We start from the raw sequence: 26,971 nt of genomic DNA, 5'->3' as shown, positions 1-26,971 counted from the left end.
TTGTCTATGGTTCAGGCAATAGTAGAGAATGATAGTTGTCCTGAGAGCCACACATCAAGTCAAAGCCTTCTGTGTGTTAGTGAATGGCACTCTCAGCCTGGACCCCTGCCAGGCCACGGAGTCAGCGTGTTTCAGTCTGCCCACCTGAGCTTACTCATGAGGATGGCCATGATTCCCATGAGTAAGCTTCGGTGGGCAGAGTGAAATGCTTTGAGAGCCTGATGCGGTGAGGGTCCAGAATGAGATTGCCATTAACTACCACACAGAAGGCTTTGACCTGATGTGCGGCTTCCGGGACACCTATCACTCTCTACTATTGCCTGTGGATTATGCCAAGTGAGCTGGCACCCATACTATCTGGACAGACTGGGTCTAAGGAGGTTTGTCAATGCATAAAGTGGCATTTGAAACAGAACATTCTTTCTTTCCCTACTTGATGTACAAAAATTTTTAAAAAAATAACAGTTTTACCCTTGTCTGTTGCTTTTAGAGAGTTTCCCCTCATTTCCTGTGCTGGGATGAACCTTTTAACCAGATAAGAAGTGAAGGAAACTCTATTAATGGCACCTCCAACAGAAGTAATCTCTGACAAATGTTCTAGTCCTTCCCCACTCTGAAGCTAAAAAATGGGTTTTGACTATAGACACTGTGATATGTGAGGATGCATATTCTTCCAGTAACACAAAAGAAACCCAGTTGTGAATTTTTCAATCAAGCATTTATAACAACTTGTAAAAATGTTCTTTTTGTATACCCATGAGACATCACAGTCTAACGTGTGAGCTGATAGCAGTCTCCGCTAAGATGATGTTACATGTGCTGTCTTCACATTTTCAGGTCGTTCGTGGTTTTTACACTTTAAGCTATATTAATAATAAATATCATAATAAATAATTTGAACATGAAAGAAAAGGGCCTTGCTGAACCTTGCACACCTCTTTTTGTTTTATACTGTATATTTGCGATAAGCATATAAATAGCATTATCACCCATAAAAAGTGCCCTAAAACACTCACAAATATGTCACCATTCGGTTAGTGCTCGCCTTATACATTTCTTATTGTTGATCCAGGCACAGGCGTTCATGATCATATTATTGTACCATAGGCATAAAACCTCGTGCTGAGTTTGTATTAGTCTTTTAGGGTCATTTAAAAAAAAAAAAAACGATCTCAACTCCTGTTCCCTTTCTATCTACATAACTAAGCTGGACGCTTGTGAATTTACCAGTACTACATGATGGGCATTAAATAGTCAGTTGTGCACTTTAAAAACGTCAGTCCCGCAGGGTTTTGTCCCCTAATGACCAGACCATTTTTTGCAATACGGCACTGCGTTAGGTTAACTGACAATTGTGCAGTCGTGCGACGCTGTACCCAAATAAATGTCTTTTTTTTTTTACCTCCACAAATAGAGCTTTCTTTTGGGGGTATTTGATCACCTCTGCGGTTTTAATTTTTTGCGCTATAAACAAAAAAAAAAGAGCGTCAATTTTGGGGAAAAAAAAACTATATTTTTTACTTTCTGCTATAAAACACATTCAATAAAAAAAAATTTAAAATCGAATTTCTTCATCAATTTAGGCCAATATGTATTCTGCTACATATTTTTAGTAAACAAAATACCTATAAGCGTATATATAGATTGGTTTGCGCAAAAGTTACCGTGTCTACAATCTATGGGATATTTTTATGGAATTTTTATTTTTTTACTAGTAGCAGTGATCCGCGATTTTTAGCAGGACAGCGACATCGTGGCCGTCAAATTGGACACCTAACTGACACTTTTGTGGGGACCAATGACATTATTACAGTGATCAGGGCTAAAAATATGCACTGTTACTGTACTAATGACACTGGCAGGGAAGGGGTTAACACCAGGGGTGATCCAAGGGTTAAATGTGTCCCTACGGAGGACTTGCTAACTGTCTGGGGGTTGCTATGACTGGGTGTAGACAGAGATCCGTGCTTAGCAGGAACACAAAATCTCTGTCTTCTCCCCTGTCAGAACGTCAATCTGCCTTTTTACATAGGCAGATCGCCATTCTGCCACACTCGGGAACAATCGCGGTTGGCTGGTGGACATGAGGTCTGCCAGACCAGCTGACTTGCTCCCCCTCTGTCCAATTAGCATGTGATCACGCCTCCAGCCCCCTAGTGACTATTGCACAAAATGACATACAGGTACGTGATTTTGCGCAATAGAGCCAACCGGCTGAAGTACATGTATGTTAGGCGATCGGCAAGTGGTTAAAACGATACTAAACCAAGAAGTGCAGAAACCAAAAATTCATGATTCATTTGGCTGAAAATCAGAACCAAAATGGACATTTGTTTGTTTTGTTTTTAAATTGAATTAATGTGGCTGGCGATTTTGCACTGCAGTCAATAGGACACAATTTTGCATTTAGGTCAGTGGGGTGAGATTTTGCTTTGAAATCAGTGGGATGTGATTTTGCATTGAAGTCGTGGGACGCAATTTAGCATTGAAGTCGGTGGGACGCAATTTAGCATTGAAGTCGGTGGGACGCAATTTAGCATTGAAGTCGGTGGGGTGCGATTTTGCATTGAAGCCGGTTGGGGCGTGATTTTGCATTGAAGCCGGTGGGGCGCGATTTTCCATTGAAGCCGGTGGGGCGCGATTTTGCATTGAAGCCGGTGGGGCGCGATTTTGCATTGAAGCCGGTGGGGCGCGATTTTGCATTGAAGCCGGTGGGGCGCGATTTTGCATTGAAGCCGGTGGGACGCGATTTTGCATTGAAGCCGGTGGGACGCGATTTTGCATTGAAGCCGGTGGGACGCGATATTGCATTGAAGCCGGTGGGACGCGATTTTGCATTGAAGCCGGTGGGACGCAATTTTGCATTGAAGCCGGTGGGACGCGATTTTACATTGAAGTCAATATGGGGTGTTTTTGCGGGGGATGTAGCACGCCATTATCGGCACTTTTTTTGCCAATAGCATAAATTTTCGACTGAGTTTGTGGCAGCCAATATATCGGGGCATCCCTAGTTGATTTCCATAATACAGTCACATAAATGATATACTGTATATCATGCCATTGTATTTCTAAAAATAAGTACCTTATTCCTGCAGTGCTGTTAGGTGGTCACATGATCTTTCCCTGTTCTTTGGCATCTGCAGGGAAGGATCCTTGGGAGGGGCTTCTATTACTCTCCTGATGTATGCGCTCTCCACTGTGGGTCTGTGTCTGCACAGCCCTGATTGGTGCTGTGTCAGTCAGATGGCTAAAAAAAAGTTTCAGAAGAGCAATTTAAATTAGATTATAAATATCATAACTCCCTATAAATCTTCATTGAACAGCAAATGTGTATTTTTTGTGCATTAATAGTTTGTAAGCCGATTCAAAGATGACTCACACTACTGTTTATTTTGTTCAGATAACATCTGCACCCAAGGTTTTTTTTTTTTTACAGGTATTGGCAACTACATTTGACATATTTTGTTACTGATTTATATTAACAGTAAGCTTTTCTGTTTGTAGTTTATGTAAATCAGAATACTTTGTCCCGCCTCAATAGTGTTTACTAATAGGAAGCCAGAGTGGAAGGGGTGGGGGTGTCATTTGCCACTGTGTAAATGCCCACATGCGTGACTCTAAAGTCATGTGGGCTGCACAGATGAGAAAAGGAGGAAGTGAACTGAAACTGGAGCATGCTCATTAGGGGACACCAGCTGGTCTACACAATCTCAGCCTGCAGTGGGGACACACAGAAGATGGGAGGGACAGCCGAAGGCAGGATCAACCAGATATTTTTCACTTTACCCAAAACAAATGCTTTAGTGGTTTTCTAATTATGAACACTCTTATATAGCATGTAATGAGAGTTTTTTTTATAGTCTGGTTTTATTGACACTTTAAGTGATCTTTTACAGTAGGATCTAAATATACTTTAGACTATCAGAGCCCAGCTTACCTATTGCTGATGAGCTTAAAAAAGTTCCAAGAAACTGTCCTCTATGCTGGGAAGACCTTCTGTATGTACACAAAGCACGTTGTGCTTAAACTAAATGTTAACCCAGTGCTTTGAAATTACACTGTATATCATGCATGCATAACTTGTCAGCATGGTGTGAGTTTCAAAACAGTAAAACTCCATTCCACAACTTTTTTTTGTTTTATGTGGTCACTTTGCCACTTTAGCACAATTTTTATGTCTGCAGAACCAGGGCAGTGGTGGACAAGGAGAAGCCATTGATCATTTTCTGACTCTTGTCAGATAATTTTATGAACTTATAGATTACATTTTTTTTTTTTTTTGCATGGATTCCTCATGACAAATATGCATATACAGTAAATTAGGAAAAAGTTTACATTGGGTTTTAATGCAGAAAAAAAAAAAGATAAAATGGGCTGGTGCCAACAGTGACACACCTCCGTCCCCATAACACAAACAACAAAAACAAGATTTCGCCCTGGGACTTTATATGAGGTGAGCATAACTTGACCAATAAATAACAAGAGTAAACATGGTCTCAAGATTTATTAAAGCGGGAGTCCACCGGGACTACGTGTTTTTTTTTTTTTTTTTAAAAAGCCAGCAGCTACAAATACTGCAGCTGCTGACTTTTAAAATAGTGACACTTACCTGTCCAGCGTGCCCGCGATGTCGGCACCCGAAGCCGATCTCTAGATCGTCTCTCGGGTCCTGCCGCCGCCATCTTGGGTATGGGAATCAGGAAATGGAGCCTTTCGGCTTCATTTCCTGGTTCCCTACTGCGCATGCGCGAGTCGCGCTGTGCAATAAGGACGGTCCCCGCTGCCTCTGGGATCTGTGTGTTTCCCAGCAGGCAGCGGGGCACTTGCGGAAAGGGGCGGGCACTTGCGGAAAGGGGTGTAATCTACGCCCCTTTCCGCAGAGAGCTATCCCGGAAGTGGGTGCAGAATACCTGTACTGTACAGGTATCTGCACCCCCCTCCCCCCTGAAAGGTGCCAATTGTGGCGCCGGAGGGGGGGAGGGTTCCGATGAGCGGAAGGTCCACTTTAGGGTGGACCTCCGCTTTAAAGAATATAGAATGATTATAAGTAAAATGCATGGACATAAATGCAGAGCCGATTAGGTAGTAAGCATAGTGCATACAACAGCCTTTCTCAACCTTTTCAACACAGAGGAACCCTTGAAATAGTTCTCCGGTCTCAGGGAACCCCTGCTAAAAATTAGAAATCTACAACTCATGATATATTAGTGTGATGGTCCGTAGGGAGAATGGTCCTTACACTTGTGATCATTGGGAAGAATGACCTCCTTACAGATAGCTGAAAAGACCAATGGTGTGAGTGGGAACATATCTGAGAGGCAGAAAGTAACAAATACTGAAGGAACCCCTAGCAACCTCTGGAGGAACCCTGGTTGAGAATCACTGGCATAGATATTTAAAGATATACACAAATGTTACAATAATCCATATAAAACAATACACAAGCATTTAATAACTTGATGCATTTTGCAAGACGCTGCTCGCTTCTTCAGGAGTGGATGTGTATATAGTGTCCCAATCGACAAAGCCAAGGTACCAAAAAGTTGGTTTCACACAAGGTGTTGGTGACGTGTGTATAGCCCAGCAGCTGGTGAGGTGGAAATGGCAGATCCCCACCAGGGGAGCAAATGGAGGATGAGTATGGGCGGGGGATGTGTATCCCTTGGGGATCTCACAATGTCCGTCATTTTTTATTTTATTTTTTCTTCATCCTTTTTCCACAGTTTCAGAAGCAACACTTTCTGATACAAACTCATCCAGTAACTAAGGGTGCAATATGCAGATATGCAATATATACATATACACACACACACACACACACACACACACACACACACACACACACACACACACACACACACACACACACACACACACACACACACACACACACACACACACACACACACACGGACATATTCCAAGCTTACTTACAACCAGCCTGTGAACAACCAAATCAACCTAACAGTATGCATTAAAAACAGGGGTTTAGTCTGAACACGTTTGCAAATACATACGTAAGCTACAGAGCCCACCAAGGCACACTGGTATCTGTAGTTCCTATCACTAGCTTATGAATGACCGCACAGTGGAAGCACATGCCTTCTGATGATTAGGTGGAGGGCAGATGGACTGAAGGGAGCCCACCCCTTTCTTAAAGGTACAAGTGCAAACTGAACACCAAGTAAATCGCACAATGGCTGCAAAGGTGTCAGTGCATTGCCTGACCAGTATAACATTGTTGCAAAAAAAGGGGTCCACTACCCCCACCTATGACTGGCCATTACAGCAAGCAACATTGGTCTGCACAGATTTGCAAATACATGCATAAGCTACAGAGCCTCGCCAAGGCACCCTGCTACCTGTAGAGACAGATATGACTTCACTTTTTCATCAGTTAAATTGGTGTTAAAAAAGGAGTCTGTAAACCTTCTAAAGCAGCCTTTAGAAGAAGGTCCATCTTTCATGTCTGCCCTCACCACCGAGGGATCTGGAAGACGGGTTCTATGAGCTGCTCAGGTGACGTTCTGGCTCCCGGGATGTGCCTTTTTCCCAGGCTCCCTGACTGGGTGGCGAGTGCAGCGAGTCTGGCATATCACAGCTAAGTGTACTGACATATAATCATACATATAGGTTAGACTTGATGGACTTGTGTCTTTTTTCAACCTCACCTACTATGTAACTATGTATGCACATTGGGTTTTATGACATGGATCTAGAGATCTGAGTACATTTTGCAGGTACTATTTTTATATGACATGTATATCAGGTGAATACTGATTGCATATTGTATATTAGAGGTTTGGTTGTATACCCGCAAAAAAAAATAAAAAATAATTTAAGGCGAAGGCACAATGAGCTGGTATTCACAACATACTAGCTCATTATGAAATACCTAACTTAGAACGAAGCACCGGCATCGCTGAGGGAGCTGACATGTTCCCTCTGCGTTTCTTCCAGGTTCGTGGCTCCAGTGCTGTAAGTGGCTGGGGCCGTGGTGACGTAATTTCTCCAGAGTCCTCTTTCTGGCAAGGAGCTCTGATTTTCCGGCAGCATCTGTCGGACCTTCAGAGCGCATGCGCCGCTGACGCCAGCAACTGAAGTCAGCGGCTGAATGCAAGGTGAACATCTCCTAAACCATACAAGTTTAGGAGATATTAATTTTACCTACAGGTAAGCCCTATTATAGGATTACCTGTAGGTAAAAATGTGAAAGCGGGTTATACACCATCTTTAATCAATTTTTTTTTTGTAATATCTTATTTTTAACTACAGTAGCTATTCAATGCCAGATTATCAATTTGCTATATGACATTTAAGATTGACACATTCTTGATACTAAATCCCCACTGTATACCCTGCTGTAAATACTAGAGCATATTGTGTTTTCTGTAATGGTATATTATTTCACATGCTACTTCGTTTATCATTCATATCCAGATGGCGGTTTAGGTCCCCAACCAGCCATGTTTTTGTAGCGTTAAACTTTGTCGTCTTCCTGTCACAGCAGAAATTATTTTTACGGACTGAATTCATAGGGGACAGTATCAGCTACTTGTATAGTGAGAACTGACTGAGCAGTAATGAATTATAGAAATAGTTTTTGTTTTTAGATGGTTTTCTAGTGGAAGCTGTTATATTTACTATTTTCACAGAAATTATCTGTATTTTTCCATATTACAGCAGGCTAATCTCATTAAGTGGTAAATCTGTTTGTGGGATAAGAAATTAACCTATTGTTATATAAAACACAATACTGCTACACTAACTACCCCCTACCTCCAAATAGGGCAACTTAGTGTTACTAAACCCACGACAGTAAAATCAGTCTGTATATGCAGTAAAGCATGCGTGTTATACTCACTGTGGAACCTAAGGGGTTAATTCTCTGTATTGTGTACAAAGGCTGAATGATCCTGTCTTCTCTGATTCTCCTCTTATCTTGCTGTCCCCAATCCATCTGATGGAGCAGAACCTTGAAAGCACTCTGCACATGCTCAGTTTGGTGTGTATTGCTAGATAGTTTTTTGGGGAGGGTGCATGTGATCAGCACAGTGCCAATCGACACTGTCCAGACAGACTCACAGGACAGTCAGAGCAGAATGAAAACTCCTCCAATCTTTAACCAGTGCTCGGCCCGACACTAATAGAAGTCTGCAATATATTGCTAATAAGAAAAGGTATTTAGCAGTTTATATTTGCTAAAACAATTGCATTTTCATGTTCTGTGTACAGTGGGGGGGCCAGATATAGTGAATGCAGGGTCCTGGGTTTAGTAACACTTTAACACAACTTCAATATACTTACCTAGGCTTAAGAAACCGTTTTATTTAAGGATCCCACTGCATCTGGTAATGTAACCGGATGCATAGGAAATAGGTCCTGGCTGAAGAGGACACTTGAAGTTCAGACTGCCTGCTCTTTTCAACAGAGATTCTGTGGCCAAGTACCTGCTTGTTTTTTTTTTTTTGTTTTTTTTCTTGTGATCGGGACACAACCAATCAGCACTGTCCAGACAGAGGGTCAGGTGTCCTCCAGCCTCATAGGACAGTTGGAGGAGAATGAAAGCACCTCCTACAAGCTTTAACCAGATACAGATAGCAGTCACAAGACTGCTATATACGGACGATGAGAAAAGTCGTTTAAAGAGCAGTTTATATTTACTAAAATAATTGCATATCCATGTTCTGTGTACTGTGAGAGACATCTAGGGAATGCAGGGTCCTGAGTTTACTAACACTTTACTGTAAGAGGCAAAACTTTTTGTGAGAAGCCTCGAAGGGGATGCTGAAAAAAAAAGTTTGCCCTGGTGCTAACAGGAGAAAATGGGGTCACAAGGTGGTAGGCATTGCAGCCCAAGTCAAGAGATGGACAGGGATGTCCCATCTGTATACAGGCAATATGTATAAAGAAAAAGCACGACAGAACTTGTACTGAAATGGGTAATGTTGAGATCCACTTTCAGTGCGGGAAAAAGCCACAGAATGTTCATGTCGGAGTGTCAATCACTGTATGGCAGCTGTGCCAGAGCTGAATGGGCAGTTCTGGAAAATCGCCTCGCCTGTGGCCAGCCTACGGCAATTAATGGAATATCTGAGTAAGAGTGCTATTTCTGCATTGGAACTAATCAAACGGCATCTCCTCCTAGTGGGACTTTAGCATACTGCTTTTTGTTTCTATGGGTGCAGAGAAAGGTTATTACTAGTTATTGATTAAAGAGGTTTTTAAACCCTTGTGTTTTTTCACCTGAATGCATCCTATGCATTCAGGTGAAAAAACACCTGGCAGTGACAGGCCCCCCATTTTATTTACCTGAGGCCCTTATTTTCCTCGGCGGGGATGCACTGTCTCACTCTCTACAGGGTCCCGCCTCATGATTGGATAGATTGATAGTAGCGCAGCCATTGGCTCTCGCTACCATCAATCAAATCCAATGACCCGGGGGGGGGGGGGGGGGGGGGCGAGGCCGAGTCTGGCATTTGTGTCTGTGAACACAAATGCCTGACTCGGCAGTGCACCCGCAAGGTAACCCCCCCCCTAGGAGAGCTCTTCTATGGGGTTTTCTGATGCAGGGAGGAGCCGCCGAGGGACCCCAGAAGAGGATGTTTGGGCCACTCTGTGCAAAATGAGCTGCACAATGGAGGTAAGCATGATATGTTTGTTATTTAAAATACATAAAAAACGAGCCTTTACAATCACTTTGAGGCTGAAAGTGTAGCATAGTGTGAGAGAAGACACTTAAATCAGGTGGTAAGAGAGAAATGTTGAGACTGGATTAAATTCCATTATTAAAAAAATGTTAGCTCTTATGGCGTACCTAAAGTCATGTGGAAGTGATTTCCAGTGATAGGATAGGAAATCCTTAAGTGGAGATAGGAGCGAGGTGCATGGACCTGGTTTCCTGTATATCTGGAAGCCAAGGTCAGATTGGTAATGACTATAATTTAGAACTATGATTTTTTTTACCGTATCCATTAGACGGTGTGAAGGTAGTTCAAAAACTAACAGAGAAAAGGGGATGTATAGGCTGTGATGCACATCATAATGGAGTGGGGTAGTTCAATTTAGTGGTAGACTGCTGAGGAGAGTGCTAAGATCAATAAAGGATATTATTAGAACTGGCACCATCCTTTTGATTGCACACTCCTGGAATAAAATTAAATAATATACCACCATTAAGCTTATTTAGGGCAAAGCCTCCTGGCAGTAGGGTTAAAATCTATTTTAATTTGTCCTTTACATTCTGCCCCTGGCCACTCTGATCACCAGCACATTAATAGTACAACAGTACTAAGTTGTTGATGGTGTGTGAGAGATAATATCATAATTACAGAAGTGTTTCAGCTGTTAAGCTAGGAATTCAAGTGGTTGTAAAGTCTCAAGGTTTTTTTTTTTTTCTACTTTCATGCATTCTATGTATGAAGGCAAAAACCCTCAGTATACAGCTCCACAGCCCCCCCCCCCCCAAAATGTACTCGACCTTGATCGCAATCTAGCGATGTACACAAGAGTGGTTGCTCTCCTGGGTCTCTGCCTCCTCATTGGCTAAAAGACAGCAATATGAGACTTTGGCTCCCACTGCTGTAAATCACAGCCAGTGAGGAGAGAGTGGGGGTCAGGGCTGAGCCCTGTTCTGTGTATCTTAGACTGGGTTCACATATATGTGAATTGGATGCGGAATTCGCATGACATGTGAGTGTAAATGGCTCTCAATGTCCGGGGCGGCTGTGATGTTGTTTCCAAAAGGCTTCTGTGCATTTTTGGGTGCGGTTCAGGTGCGCATTTAGGCAAAAATTCGGACCTGACTCACACCGGACTTTGGCCCAAAAACCACGGTAGCACATGTGTGAACCCGGACTTATGGACACACAAGTGCCCCCATACCAAGCCGTTTGCTATGGGGGCTTACGGAAAAAAAGGAGGAGCCAGGAGCACCAGCAGGGGACCCAAGAAGAGATGTACCAGTATGTTATTTAAAGAAAAAAAAAAAGATTTATGTACCTTGTAATATTGTAATATCACTTTAAGACAGAAAAGATACTGGTCTGCAGACGCTGTCCGTGATCAGATCTGATGAAATCTAAACTTGTAAAATAGCAATCACTTGACTGATGTCTTTCAGGTACCTTATTCAGATAAACTGAAGTACATCAACTTTGGTGGAGTAGTCAGGCAAGAAACTATGAACATGTTTTGTGCACGTAAGGGTTGATTTATTAAAGGCAAATGGGCTGGTCACTTTGCAAGGAAGTTTCCACATGAATGAGATAAGCTCTACTGACTTTTATCACCCAATCATGTGTAAGCAAAATTTCTCTTTATTATTATTCTCCTTGCATGTGATTGTGTGTTCTTTGCAGTGAATTTTCATCACATTCACTGATTCTGGGTTAAAAAAAAAAGGTAATACGGTAGGGGGAGGGAATTTGTGCTAGGAGGATAAATTCGAGGTGAGGAGGATTTGTGCTGGGATTGGGGAGAATTTGTTCTTGGAGGAGGGGATTTGGAGTTGGGGGGGGGGGGAGGGAATTTGTGCTCAGAGGGGAAGAGAATTTGTACTAATAGGGGGGATTTTTTTTGGGGGGGGGGTGGAATTGTGTGGGGGCATATGGAGAAAGAGAGAATTTGAGCTAGGGGGGCAAGGATTTCTGCTGGGAAAGGAATTTCAGCAAGAGATGGATTGGTACTGGGAGGAGGGAAAAATTATGCTTAAAGCGGATTTCCGGCCACATTTTATTTTATTTTTTTAATGATCCGTGCATAATTCATTCTTCAATAAAAGAACAATTATACAATTTTACAAAAGTATGTTGCTAAAATATTAAATTACTACTCACAAGCTTTCCGTCCTGTTGTGGCCGTGCCATCATGATTGTGGGCATGTGAAGCCTAATCGCTAACTCTTCCTGGATAAGCGTAGGAGAGGTGCATGCTGGATAACCAGCATGCACGATTCACTGGCGCCCGTAGCACCGATTGTTTCTAAAGTTGCCATAACCATGGGCGGCGACGGAGGAAGGGCCCAACCCATTGTTATGGCAACAAAGGGCTTTCCCTTTTTAAAAATGGTGTTGTGATCCGCCTTAAATCACAGTACTGCCCACAGTCTCTTGGGAAATGATGACACATCATTTCTCAGGAGCTTAGGCGAGGGAGGAAGTGGCGAGGGAGCTCTGTGGACCAGGAAGTGGCAAATTAGGTGGACTACATAGCAACTGGGTGTTTCTGGTAAGTATAAAACATTTTTTCCTCCAAATGTTTATTTTTAGGTTAAAAGGAGTCTGTTAATGGAAAAATAATATTCAGGCTGGAACTCCACTTTAAAGGATAAGCATTGAAATTAGTGCTCTTTTTTATGGGGAGGGAGTTTTGTTGACATAAAATGCTTATATACCTTGGGGTTGGGGGGGGGGGGACACAATTGGGCACATTCTCCTTGGGCTCTAGATGACCTTGTCCTGGCACTGTCTTCTGCACATAGGCCCACCTCACCAATGATCATTTTACTATCTGAGAAGTGCTCATTAGCCCCAAAGGTCCTCATTAACCCTGTAGTCATAAAAGTCATCAGTTTAAGCTGTTGACCGTGGCACAAGATCTCTCCCCAACATGAGTCTTTTCAATACAGCTATTAGCTGAATTCCTGAGTCCTTTCTTTTGAGTGTGGGCCTAAAGACATTGAAATAACAATAGTGTCCCATGTTATAATACTCGCAGTGCTGGTAAGCTTCAGATTATGTTTGGTAGGAGGTGATGACCTGGCTTGTAGCAAAACCACTTGATCTGTTTGGCTTTTGCAGTTCTTTCGAGTTCTCTTGTATCATATTTCTGCTGTGATGTTTTACATTCATTCAGCAAAAGCAGTGCCTGCAGATCGAAGGAACATTAGGTGTGTATTATGCGGTGACAGTGACAATCGTGTTACTATTTAGTGGATTAGTGTAATATTATCAGAAGAATTATGGAGCGGTTTATAGGTGCCGAGATTCAAATCTCATTAGTCTTTCGGAAAGGTCACTATTCTGGCCATATAATGGGTAAGAATAACCTGGTTTAGTTGGAAGGGCATCATGAATTAATGACGACTGTAAGATCTATCACCGCTTGAGTGCTTTTATTTCCCCATATGTCACATTATGTTAAATATAGGGATATTACTTTCTGGCTGTTCTGTCTGCAGGCTACGTAAATGTATCATCCTGTAAGATTAAATCGAATTATGATAATATGGCATTTGAATAACATTCTTGTTTGCCATGAGTCCTCCCAGAGCACACCTAGGCAAGTCTGTTAAGGATGGGACCAGTGTGCTGCTAGCATTATTCCGCATCAAGTGATCTATAGTCACAATGGGGTTTTTGTGGACAGCTGACTCATGGCAAACTTTAATAGTTCAGCGGACCTGGCTGCAGCATTTAATAAAGAGAGTTATTGCAGAACTCTCGGTACATATAAAAGGAATACTCTTTTTCGGTCACTATGTGTTGCTGGAATATTTTCCCAAAATCTGGCTTTTTATTTATTTGCAAGACCATCTGAAAATCTAAGACCCCTTTCACACCACACCACCCATTGCGTGGGCGGTAAAACGCCGCTATTTTAGCTGTGTTTTACCGCCGGATTTGCGGTGCATTTCGGCCGCTAGCGGGGCGCTTTTACCCCCGCTAGCGGCCGAGAAAGGGTTAAAACTGCCGGCAATACGCCGCAATAGCGGCGCTTTGCCGGCGGTATTACAGCGCTGCCCCATTGATTTCAATGGGGAGCAGCGGTGGAGGAGCGGTAAACAACACCTCTCCTTCACCGCTCCAAAGAAGCTGCTGGCAGGACTTTTGCCTGACGTCCTGCCAGCGCACCGCTAAAGTGTGAAAGCCCTCGGGCTACAAACAATGGTGCAGCTTTTTTAGGGTGGATTGCAGGCGCTATTTCTAACGCTATAGCGCCTGCAAAACGCCCTGGTGTGAAAGGGGTCTTAATGTGGTCTGCAGCAAGGGTGTCTGAACTGGTGCACTGCATTTCAAGGAACATTGGTTTAATAATCAAGGCTGCCCCTTGTACTCCAAGTTCATTCACATTCCATATTTCTCTAGCAGGGGATGAGCTGCTGGGGAAACATGTCAGAGCTTCAAGGCCCACAGTGCCAAAATGCTCATGCAAAGGCCCTTGTGCACCTGGCCTAAGGCCAGCCATAGACAGAGTGAATTTTTTTTCCTGCAATCACCGCCGAGCCATTGTGTTCCCACGCGGGAAGCTGTCCCAACCAGGAGAACACAGTTATTATTGCTAGCAGCTATAACAGCTGCTAGAGATAATCGCATGTAACACCCAGTAGGCTGGTTGTACCCAAGTTGATGGATCAATCAACTTGGGTACATTCAGCCTGCCCATACATGATTCAAATCTCAGCCGGTTCCTGCTGAACTGGCGGAGATTCGAACAGTCTGTGGAAGGCTTAAGGCATTCTTACTTGTACCCATTGGACTGATCAGATTTTGTTCTCACAGCCAGATTCACTAAATCTTTAGGAACGTCCAAGGTGTCTGCAGGAACACAAAGGCCAAGATTGTTGGTCTACAGTTGGTCCTTCCTGCAAACTGGGGTAAATATATGGATACTTAAAGTGGTTGTAAACCTCTGACATGAAAAATTAACAAAGCATAACTTTCTGTAGTATGTGTTTGCCTTAATCCAAAGCACAGAGTTCTTGTCTCATTCCTCTCCTATCAGCATGAGCCATTTCTGACAGGTTGTGTGGACTCCAAGTAATATTGGGGGCAGGGGGGACTCAGCCTGTGATTGTCAGCCTCAGCTGTGCATGTTTCCCTGTGAGATTGTATAGAGCAGTGATGGCGAACCTTGGCACCCCAGATGTTTTGGAACTACATTTCCCATGATGCTCAACTACACTGCAGAGTGCATGAGCATCATGGGAAATGTAGTTCCAAAACATCTGGGGTGCCAAGGTTTGCCATCACTGGTATAGAGAGATGTGTGTGCATTTCCTCCACTCAGATTATACTCAGCTCTGTGCTGAGCAGTGTGTGATATCAGATCCCGCCCCCTGCCTCTGGAAGCTCAGAAAAGCTGTATACATTCTACACTTTAAAAGGCTGTAGAGGAAAGATGGCTTATGATAAACCAGTATAACTTATAGGAGGACTTGTTTAGTCTCTGTGTATCATCTGAGGCCAGTCACTTCAATGGGTATATGTAAGGGTTTACAACTACTTTAACCACTTACAGACCGCCCACAGCATTTATACTGCGGCAGGGCGGCTCTATTGCATGAAATTATGTACCTGTATGTTGTTTCATGCAATAGATAGTTTGGGCGTGCGTGTGCCCGCTGCACAGAGGAGATGCCAATGCATGTTTTCGGTGGACCTGATGGGTATCTTCCTGTGTAAACAAGGCAGATCCCCATTCTGACAGGGGACAACATGGAGATCTGCTGTTCCTAGTGATCAGGAACAGTGATCTCAGTGGTGTTCCTGTCGGCACTTCCCCCACACAGTTAGAAACATACTGAGGGAACACAGTTAACCCTTTGATCGTCCCTGTAGTTAACCCTTTCCCTGCCAGTATAATTTATACAGTAATCGGTGCATTTTTTTTTTTTAGCACTGATCACTATATTGGTGTCACTGGTCCCCAAAAAGTGTCACTTAGGGTCAGATTTGTCCGCCACAATGTCACCGCCATTACCAGTAAAAACAATAGAACAAATTAAAAGTCCATAAATCTATCCCCTATTTTGTAGACGTTATAACTTTTGCACAAATTAATCAATAAGGGGTCCATATAGTGAACCTGGTGTCGAGTTATTCACTTTACAGTCAACAAAGAGGACAAGGGGACACTCTTTATGTCTAGAGGAAAAGAGATTTCATCTCCAAATACGGAAAGGTTTCTTCATAGTAAGAGCTGTGAAAATGTGGAATAGACTCCCTCCAGAGGTGGTTCTGGCCAGCTCAGTGGATTGCTTTAAGAAGGGCCTGGTTTATTTCCTAAGTGTACATAATATAACTGGGTACTAACATTTATAGGTAAAGTTGATCCGGGGAAAATCCGATTGCCTCTCGGGGGATCAGGAAGGAATTTTTTCCCCTGCTTTAGCAAATTGGATCATGCTCTGCTGGCATTTTTTGCCTTCCTTTGGATCAACTGTGGATATAGAATTGGGTATATGGGATTGTATGATATTATTATTATTTTTTTTTTTTTTTTTTGTGGTTGAACTGGATGGACTTGTGTCTTTTTTCAACCTGACTAACTATGTAATTCTACGCTTATTGCGATATGTTTTTCTAAAAATATGTACAAGAATACATACAGTATTGTCCTAAACTGATGAATAAATTAGTTTTTTTTTATTTATTTTTTTGGATGCGTTTTATAGCAGAAAGAAAAAAATATATATATTTTTTTCTTCAAAATTGTCTGTCTTTTTTTGTTTACAGCGGCAAAAATAACAAACGCAGAGGTGATCAAATATCACCAAAAGCTCTGTTTGTGGGAAAAAATTACTTTTTTTGGGTACAGCGTCGCACAACTGCGCAATTGTCAGTTACGATAATGCAGTGCCGCAGCGTCGCACAACTGCGCAATTGTCAGTTACGATAATGCAGTGCCGTATCACAAAAAATGGCCTGGTCATTAAGAGGGTAAATCCCTCTGGGACTGAAGTGGTTAAAGGAGAACTCTAGTGAACATAAAGTTTACCAAATTAACTTCTAGGCACGATCACTTGCTGTTGATTGGTTGTGAGCTGCAGGAGTACCTGTATACTGAGGTTTAAAATTAACATATCTTCCCCCTATAGCTGAGGGATATGTCTTCCCTGAGGTTATGACTCCCAATGAAGGAGGGTTTACTGGTGCAAATATTTACAATATGTACCAGTATCATGCATTCTGGTTGCAGTGATTTTTTAAAAGCAGTGCATGCACTACTACGTTTGGTGTAATCCAGTGCAAGTTCATCCCATTCTTTTGAATGGGCTGAAAATTGCATTGCAAAGGAGTCGCATAGGAACACGGAGCATTTTCCTGTGTATTCCTGTGAATCGGCACAACTAAATTAGTTGAACATTCCAAAGGCAGTTAAAGAAGCTGGCGGTTTATTCCGCTGAATGATGGCCATATAAAACACATAAGTTTTGGATGAACTCATCCTCTTTTTTTTTTTCAAATACTAGTATTGGATTGTTTTCAATTTTATCCTTCTGATTGATCCCAAAACAGTTAACCTTTAAAGATGATCTTGTGACCTCGTCAGGTAAAAGAAGACATATGCACCTTGGGGCAAACATTTCATTGTTACAGCCTGCTGGATTTCTACCTGAAAACTTAGTTATGGTTTTCCCCAGAGACTCTTATAGCCACTGAAGTGCAACATCTGTCATACAATATATAGACTGTTTGACACACGGGATTCTGTGAAAGCCTTCCATTTAGAATGTAATTCTTGACTAGCAGAATCACTACTTTAGTCATTAAAAAAATAAAAAAAATAATTAAAGCTGACCTGTAACATAAACTGCATTGCTGAACTGTCCATAGCTAGTTTATTGAGAGTATAAATTAAATGTATATTTTAAATAATAAAAATGGTATGTTGGGGGATGTTGATTGAATTGTATACTTACCCACATCCAAAACCTAAAAGTTCTGGTTCTTTCTATCTCTGGCACTTGCAGCCCAATTCTATGTTTCTTTAGAATCTTGTGCAAGTTCTACATTAGGCTCTGTTCACTTCTGAGCCACCTGAAGCATGATTTGAAGAGTTCCAACGGTCAATGCTAAGATTTCCATTCTATTCAATGTTGCCCATTCCCCCTTCTGCTTAGTGTCACTTATAGCTCATCGCTCTATTTTAAATACAGAATTGTGCTTTTTACCCCAATAGACCTAAGAAGTTTTTGCTTATATTTCCATTGGTAAAATAAAAATTATCAGACGCTTAGCACAAGTGTGAAATATCAGGAAAAAAACCCACGTGGGACTTTAAAGACAAGGACATGTATAAAGATATATGTAGCACTGACCCCCGAAGGAGCTGCTGGTTTTATTGGGCTTACCCTTACCTTCTTGACTGCTTCTCCATCTAGGGTTTCCCGTGGTAGATGACCCAAAGAAATGTGGAAACTAACACTGAATCTTCTTTTTGGGTTATTTATTTGAAACGGAAAGAGAGTCTCTCAAGTTTAGGGTAGAGGGTTAGGAGTAAGTTCAGGTACTTTAGACTGCAAAAATGGAAAGTCTCTTACATGAAACATCCAGAAAATAGCAACCGTTTCACAGCTGGATTATACACCCCCCGGATAGACCTCCTCTCACTAGGCCTAGCAACTGGTAGGGTGCTAAGTAAGGTCTCTGCCACAGACTTGAGCTTAAGATATTTGAGAGAGTCTCTGCCACAGACTTGAGCATTACTGAGGGACATAGACAAATTTAAAGAGCTATCATACGGTACCAGTATCTCGCAGCCGATCTGGCGATACCGTATGAGTGTAGATCCATGTAGTGTCCTTCAACTAAGCCTCCAGGCTCCTTCAGAGAAGCCAGCCTTGCACACGGCCTTCTCCTGAAGAGTCCTCCCCTGGGGTTTTTCCAGTTGCTGGGCCTCTCCCTTGGATGAGACAGCACCGGACCACCTTTGGATCAATAAGCTCAGAAATCTATTCAGGCCTGTCTCTGCAGTTGCGTTGCCTCGGGCTAGCCAGCCCCGAGACTCGAAATGAACTGAACAGGCAGAAAAATATTCTTCGGGCCGGAACAAAAACCCATGTGATCTCAGTACCTTAAATACCACCTCCCAGAATGCACAGCAGAACACTCCCACTGGGCTGGGTCCGAAAAGAACAGTGGCATTCAAGACACCCAGCTAGACTGCATTCTTACTCATGCCGGTGGTGACAGTGACACCTGCGGTCAAGGAGAACCCAGTGCAACCCGGCGGGACTGGTACTGAAACCAGAAATTTAGCCCCAAATCCCAACTGTGGTTTCAGGAAAATGAACTTTGAAAAACATATAGCGCCTGCTCGTCAGGATCCAGCGCTACAAATAAAAGACAAATTACATGTCTAAATTAATGAATAAAAATGGTATGTTGGGGAAGTTGATTGAATTGTGTAAATATTACTTACCTACATCCATAACCAAGTTCTGGTTCTTTCCATCTCTGGCACTTGCAGCCCACTTCTATGTTTCTTTCGAATTTTGTGCCAGTTCCACATTAGGCCCTGTTCATTCCTGGGCCATTTGAAGCATGATTTGAAGAGTTCCACCGATCAACGCTAAGTGTCATTTGAAGCTCGCCACTCTTTTGGGACAGAAGTGTGCGTTTTGACCCCAATAGACAGAGTGTTTTTTCTTATCTTTCCATTGGTGAAATATAAAAATAAAAAAAAATTACCAGACGCTTAGCACAAGTGTGAAATATCAAAGAAAAAAAAAACCCCATGGAACTTTGAGGGCACAAGTGTGAATGCGCCTAAAATAGTAATACTTCTGTACTTATGACCAGGAGTCATAGTAGTATTTTAATTATGCACTACCCTCTTGTCAAGCCCCCATCCTACGCTTTGCATTGAAGAGGTTTTCCACCTAAAGATACAGCCCTCATCCCTTCCCCAACTGCTGACAGATGTTGGTTTCCCACTTCATTAGCCCTGTCCATCATCTGTTTTAATAGATCTGTAAACAACTCTACTACTGCCACTTCTTGTAACTGCTCAGCCTTCTTTAGCCACTCTGGGAAACTCATTACTTTTCAATGATTTTCTGAGGCTAGACTGCACCTGTATGTTACAAACCTTATTGAGAGCTGGTGGGCTATGTTGGGCAAAAAAAATGTAGTTATGCAGAAAACAGCAAAACATTTTAAATGGCTAAATAAAAGCTTCTATTTATCACATCTTGATCTATCTCTGTCAAAAAATTCTTCAAACGGGGGGTGGGGGGGTGTACCCCTTTCCATTCATCAAAAAAAAGTGTCAAAAATAAAACGTTACACATGTTTTTAAAGTAATTGATTAAGGCAGCTCTGTCATCTCTTCCACTCTCTTCTGTGTCCTCCGCTGACGTCTTCTGCCTCTTCTGGTTCTTCTCCCGCTGTCTTCTGTCGGGTCTCCTCCACTATCTTCTCGCTCTTTTGCCCGGTCTTCTCCACTGTCTTCTCCCTCTGTTCACTCATCACTCTCTCCTGCTCTAATGCTGGGTGCGCGGTGTGCCACTGCTTATATTGGCATGGGGCAGGGTCACTGTGTGTCATCATCCAGAGGCCCCGCCCCTTATGACATTACCGCCTGGGGCATGATGGGTGGTGGCGTCATAAGAGGTGGGCCTCCAGTTACCCTGTCCCATGCCAGTATAAGTAGTGGCACACCACGCACCCGGCATTAGAGCGGGAGAGAGCATTGAGTTAACATTGGGAGAAGACGGGGCAAAAGAGCAAGAAGACATTGCAGGAGACTCAGCAGAAGACAGTGATAAACCCCCTGCCCGCAGATGCTGACAACCAATGGCCAGGGTTGGGACCCCACACCTTTTCTTATCGGCATGGGGGTTCCCCTTAAAACCCATACCAGACTGAAGTGCCTGGTATGTTCTTGGAGGGAGAACCCATGCCGGTTCTTTAAAAAAATTGGGCGTTGAGTTACCCTTCAAGATGATCAGAGCATAAGTCGCATGCCAAAGTCGGGTCAGTTAACCACTTTCAGACCGGACCATTTTGCTGGTAAATGACCAGAGGTCTTTTTACACTTTGGCACTGCGCTGCTTTAACTGGTAATTGCGCGGTCATGCAATGTTGTACCCAAACAAAATTTGCGTCCTTTTCTTCCCACAAATAGAGCTTTCTTTTGATGGTATTTGATTGCCTCTGCGATTTTTATTTTTTGCGATATAAACGTAAAAAGACCGCAAATTTCGAAAAAAAATGATATTTTCTACTTTTTGTTATTAGAAAAATCCAATAAACTCAATTTTAGTCATACATTTAGGCCAAAATGTATTCAGCCACATGTCTTTGGTAAAAAAAAAGTCAATAATTGTATATTTATTGGTTTGCGCAAAAGTTGTCACATCTACAAACTAAGGTACGTTTTCTGGAATTTACGCAGCTTTTAGTTTACAACTGCCTATCTCATTTCTTGAGGTGCTAAAATGGCAGGGCAGTACAAAACCCCCCCAAATGACCCCATTTTGGAAAGTAGACCCCCTAAGGAAATTGATAAGAGGCATGTTGAGCCCATTGAATATTTTATTTTTTTGCCTCAAGCGATTGAATAATGACAAAAAAAAAAATATTTTTTTTTTTTTACACAAAGTTGTCACTAAATGATATATTGCTCACACATGCTATGGGCGTATGTGAAATGACACCCCAAAATAAATTCTGCTGCTTCTCCTGAGTATGGGGATACCACATATGTGGGACTTTTTGGGAGCCTAGCCGCGTACGGGGCCCCGAAAACCAAGCACCGCCTTCAGGCTTTCTAAGGGCGTAAATTTTTGAGTTCACTTCTCACTACCTATTACAGTTTTGAAGGCCATAAAATGCCAAGATGGCACAAAACCCCCACAAATGACCCCATTTTAGAAAGTAGACACCCCAAGCTATTTGCTGAGAGGCATGTTGAGTCCATGGAATATTTTATATTTTGCCACAAGTTGCGGGAAAATTACAAACTTTTTTTTTTTTTTTTTTTTTTTCACAAAGTTGTCACTAAATGATATATTGCTCACGCATGCCATGGGCATATGTGAAATGACACCCCAAAATAAATTCTGCTGCTTCTCCTGAGTACGGGGATACCACATATGTGGGACTTTTTGGGAGCCTAGCCGCGTACGGGGCCCCGAAAACCAAGCACCGCCTTCAGGCTTTCTAAGGGCGTTACAGTTTTGAAGGCCATAAAATGCCAAGATGGCACAAACCCCCCCCAAATGACCCCATTTTGGAAAGTAGACACCCCTAAATTTAGGGGTACACTAGTGACACTAGGTAATAAATGGCGGGTGCCCTGAAACTATAAAAAAATAACTAACCAACCAGCGTCACCTGTAACAGTTATATGGTGATCACTGGTGAAAGGGTTAACTAGGGGGCAATCAGGGGGCTTTATGCGGTAGTATATGGGGGTCCCTGGCGCTATAAAAAGCTGCGGCGAACCTAAATACCTACCTGCCTAACTAGCGTCACCTGTGACACTAATACAGCGATCAGAAAAACGATCGCTTATTAGGCTGGGTTCACACTGGAGCGATGCGGGAACGCCACGAATGCGCGGCGGGTTCCCGCATCGCATGCCTCCCGGCGGCAGTTCACACTGCCCTATGCGAACTGCTGGGAGTGTCAGTGAAATGTTACTGACACCCCCAGATCAGTTCGCATATCGCAGTGCGATCTGCAAACTCGGATCGCATGGTGTGAACACCCATGCGATCCGATTCTGCTGCGGGCCAAAAAAAGGGTCCCGTGCAAATTTGCGGCGGGTGCGGCGAATGGCTGAACTCGAATCGCACAGAGATCGGATGTGATTTGCACTGCAGTGCGGTGCGAATCACATCCGTTCTCATAAACCGCTGCAATGTGAACCCAGCCTTAGTGACACTGGCGACGGGGGGTGATCACGGGGTTAAACCTTTATTGGGGGGGTTAGGGGGGTACCTTAGAACTAAAGGGGGCTAACCCTAACTGCCCTAACAGTTATTAGTCACAAATGACACCCGCCGGGTGATCAGGGGGTTAAACCTTTATTAGGTAATAAATGGCGGGTGCCCTGAAACTATAAAAAAATAACTAACCAACCAGCGTCACCTGTAACAGTTATATGGTGATCACAGGTGAAAGGGTTAACTAGGGGGCAATCAGGGGGCTTTATGCGGTAGTATATGGGGGTCCCTGGCGCTATAAAAAGCTGCGGCGAACCTAAATACCTTCCTGCCTAACTAGCGTCACCTGTGACACTAATACGGCGATCAGAAAAATTATCGCTTATTAGGCTGGGTTCACACTGGAGCGATGCGGAAACGCCGCGAATCCGCGGCGGGTTCCCGCATCTCATGCCTCCCGGCGGCAGTTCACACTGCCCTATGCGAACTGCTGGGAGTGTCAGTGAAATGTTACTGACACCCCCAGATCAGTTCGCATATCGCAGTGCGATCTGCAAACTCGGATCGCATGGTGTGAACACCCATGCGATCCGATTCTGCTGCGGGCCAAAAAAAGGGTCCCGTGCGAATTTGCGGCGGGTGCGGCGGGTGTGGCGGGTGCGGCGAATGGCTGAACTCGAATCGCACAGAGATCGGATGTGATTTGCACTGCAGTGCGGTGCGAATCACATTCATTCTCATAAACCGCTGCAATGTGAACCCAGCCTTAGTGACACTGGCGACGGGGGGTGATCACTGGGTTAAACCTTTATTGGGGGGGTTAGGGGGGTACATTAGAACTAAAGGGGGCTAACTCTAACTGCCCTAACAGTTATTACAGTCACAAATGACACCAATGCAAAAAAAAAAAAAAAAAAATGACATTGGTGTCACTGTGACTGGGGGGCAGGGGTAATTGGGGGGGTGATCGGGGGGTAAAGGGGGGGTGTGAGTGTGCCTGGCATGTTCTACTGTGTGTGTAGAGTGTTGGTGCAACTCACCGATCCGCTCTCCTCCGTGTCGGAACGAAAAATACCGACACGGAGGAGAGAATACATCACTTCCTCTCCTGTGTTTACATTACAGGAGAGGAAGTGATGTCACGGGGGATTCCTATTCGTCGGGAGCGATCGCGAGGGGGTGGCCATGAATGAATGGCCGCCCCCTCATCCCGGATCGCTCTCGAAGGAATGCCGACCGCCGCAGGCACCGGGGGGGGCCCGATCGGGCCCCCCACCCGCGGGCAGGCAGGGACTTATATATACGCCCATATGCCTGCCCGTGCCATTCTGCCGACGTATATCGTCGTGCGGCGGTCGGCAAGTGGTTAAGGTGGCTATCCGACTTTGATCCAACTTCAGTGATATTCATTGGGCTGAAGTAGGACCAAAGTAGTGCAGGGAGCATTTTCAAAGTCAGACCGACTTGTGTTGGACCGGTTAAAATGGCTCCTATATGGAAACGTTGATTTTCACACGTCATGCGACATGAGCTCCCAATATTGAAGCTTTTGTTGTTCCAGTGTGAACCCGGCCTAAAGGGATGCAGACCCAGCAATTTTCCTCATTAGAGCCCTACAGCTGCAGCAGCTGGTTGATAATGATAAATCCACTCTGATTAGAAAACAAACAGTGATTTCTTCAGAATAAAAAAGGTATAAATCTGCAGCAAAGTTTGTTAAAATCCCTGCAATACACATAGATCACCTAGAAAGGAATGTTTTTTTGTTTTTTTTCCCTCAACAATGTAAAAAAAAAAAATCTGCTTATCACTTTAAACGCTAAGACTTTGAATTGCAGCTATCAAAGTACCTCACTCTTTGTGAGACATAATGATTGCTGAGCCAGCAGGTTTTATTTGTAAACAAAACCATGTGATCACTATGGTTGAGTGTGATAGTGACGACATGATATATATGGTTACATAGTTAGTAAGGTTGAATAGACACCAGTCCATCCAGTTCAACCTGAGTGAGTGTCTACAATTGTCTCTATCCCTGTATATTGCACACTCACATCGGTCCCTACCCTCAAGGAGCCCACAATCCAAGGTCCCCATTCATATACTAGGGCCAATTTTGGACAGAAGCCAATTAACCTACCAGCATGTCTTTGGATCTGTAAGTGATCTGCTCAACAACTTGGCATAAATCAAGGCATGTAAAATTAAAAAAAGGGAGAATTCTTTGGGGGTACTCTGCACATTACTAGAGGGGCATGTGGGCCATCCTTTATTAAGACACAAAATATTCTCCCTTTGCAATGTTTAATTTTTAATTCTATGTACATTTGTAAAACATGTTCCTATCTCATTTTTGCAGTGAAATGCTGGTCTCCTCTGACGACCTCTTGGAGTGGTTACGGCCATTCTGTGGTGACGACTCTTTGCCGGTGAAGCCCAGGATAGATGTCCTACAGATTCTTGAGCAGGCCTTTAACCTCAGCGATGATGACAGCAAGCTGCTTCTGTTTTTCAGGACTCAGGCTGTTTTGAAGGCATCATGGCCCGATAAAAAGGTAATTGTACATTTTATGGAATTTGTTTGATCATTTTATGATTGAATCAATGTTGCGCAAAACAGATTATAATGATTACAATCTTTATACAATCTGGCCTTTAGATTTACCAACACTATGTAAAATAAAGAGTAAAACCAGTCCCCGCCAGTCCCTTCAATTTCCAATTGCTCAGGCATCTCTTGTACTATATACCGTTTTCCCCCTAAAATAGGACCTATCCCGAAAATAAAACCTATCGTGATTTTCTAGGATGGCTGCAATATAAGCCCTACCCCAAAAATAAGCCTTAGTTAAAACCCTTGTAAAATCATGTAATCCACACTGTAATAGGAGTATGTCATGTCCAGTGTGTGTCTTTATATAACATTATTGAGGAAAATACCTTATTTACAGCACCGCTGGGCACTTACGTGGCTTTAAGGCTTTTGTTTGCTTTAGAATTGTTTCTGTTCCAATGCAAGTCTATAGGAATGCATAAGCAGCTGAAGCAGGTCAACTGCACCTGCAATGAATCCTAAATGATTTCAGAAGTGTCTCAAACTGATATCAAAAGCACACTGAATTTGCCATTCAAAGCCCATTGACACAAGCTTTAAGAATGATTCTGAAGCTGTCTTTTCAAATGCTTAATCCATTAACAATCTTTGTTTCCAGCACCTAAGAGTCCATTACTGAGTCAAACAACAGAGCTCTCTAATTGCTAACATTTCTCATTTCACATTCTCTTAAAGCTGAACTCCATAAATTATCTGTATTCCATACTTACTTGTACCAAGCTGAGCCTATATAAGTTTGCAATGCTTATACATGATGGTCCACTGGTGAAGCTTATACACTTATGCAAAGCTGGACCCAAGACCTAAAGTACAAATAAAGGCAAAACCTTTTATGGATAGTCTTTTTTTTGCCATCTACTTCCCATAGGGAAGATTTCCCTTCTTTTTCTGTCCCATAGCCAAAACAGAAAGTAAGAGGAAATCCCTCTAAAAATAAGGAATCCTTGGGTGTCACCAGGATCGCTAGGAAATGATGTCACCATTGAAAGATTTGCTCCTTACTCCTGTTCTGGTGGCAACCAAAATGTTGGATTTTCTTTCACTTTCACTCTCTGTGATAATAGTATACAGGACAAATGGAGAGGGTTAATCTCACTCAGGGGTACAGAAAGTGATGAAAACCTGACAGATGTTCTTATTCCTCTCTGAGAGCTAAGAAATAAGTTTGTCTTAGTTGCACTTTAAATGACAAGTTCACTTTTACAAAAATAAAATGTACATTTTTTTGCAGGTAAAAACATATGCATTTATTATTATTATTATTTTTTGTTAGGGACCTATAAAGCATTGCACCCACGATCAGCGGATCATGGTTGTAATGCCACAATACTCCAGACTGTCAATAGCAGCGTGGTAATTCATTGAGGACTACAAGCCAACAGCTGCACATGCTGAAAGAGTGAAAGTGAAGTTTTCCCATTCACAGAATATTGTGAATGAATGACGTGCTCAGGTAGACATAGCCCCACACAGCCATGTTTTTTTTAGTTTGTGACAACCAGTGTGGGAAAAAGATCCCTCGCTCACTGTGAAAACGGGGACTCTGGAGGGGGGGAGAGTCTGAAGCTGAATATGGGTGTAACATGTACAGTGAGGGAAAAACGTATTTGATCCCATGCTGATTTTGTATGTTTGCCCACTGACAAAGAAATGATCAGTGTAAAATGTTAATGGTAGGTTTATTTTAACAGTGTGAGACAGAATAACTACAAAAATATCCAGAAAAATGCAATTCAAAA

The 26,971-nt window shown here is 43.0% G+C and overlaps 1 protein-coding gene across 2 annotated transcripts in view; it reads left to right on the top strand.

Moving 5' to 3' along the window:
• The window catches only part of NBAS (NBAS subunit of NRZ tethering complex), a 1,050,553-nt gene that overhangs the window by 814,682 nt on the left and 208,900 nt on the right, over positions 1 to 26,971 (top strand). For both annotated transcript variants that reach the window (XM_077488811.1, XM_077488809.1), the window contains one exon: positions 24,978 to 25,173. In XM_077488811.1, the coding sequence (XP_077344937.1) occupies positions 24,978 to 25,173 (196 nt within the window). The remainder of the gene's footprint in view (positions 1 to 24,977; positions 25,174 to 26,971) is intronic.

This window comes from Lithobates pipiens, unplaced genomic scaffold (assembly GCF_037356315.1).
Source record: "Lithobates pipiens isolate NorthernLeopardFrog02 unplaced genomic scaffold, aLitPip1_a1.2 Scaffold_18, whole genome shotgun sequence".
Lineage (NCBI taxonomy): Eukaryota > Metazoa > Chordata > Amphibia > Anura > Ranidae > Lithobates > Lithobates pipiens.
The sequence above is the reverse complement of the archived record's forward strand: the minus strand, read 5'-3'. Positions and strand labels throughout refer to the sequence as shown.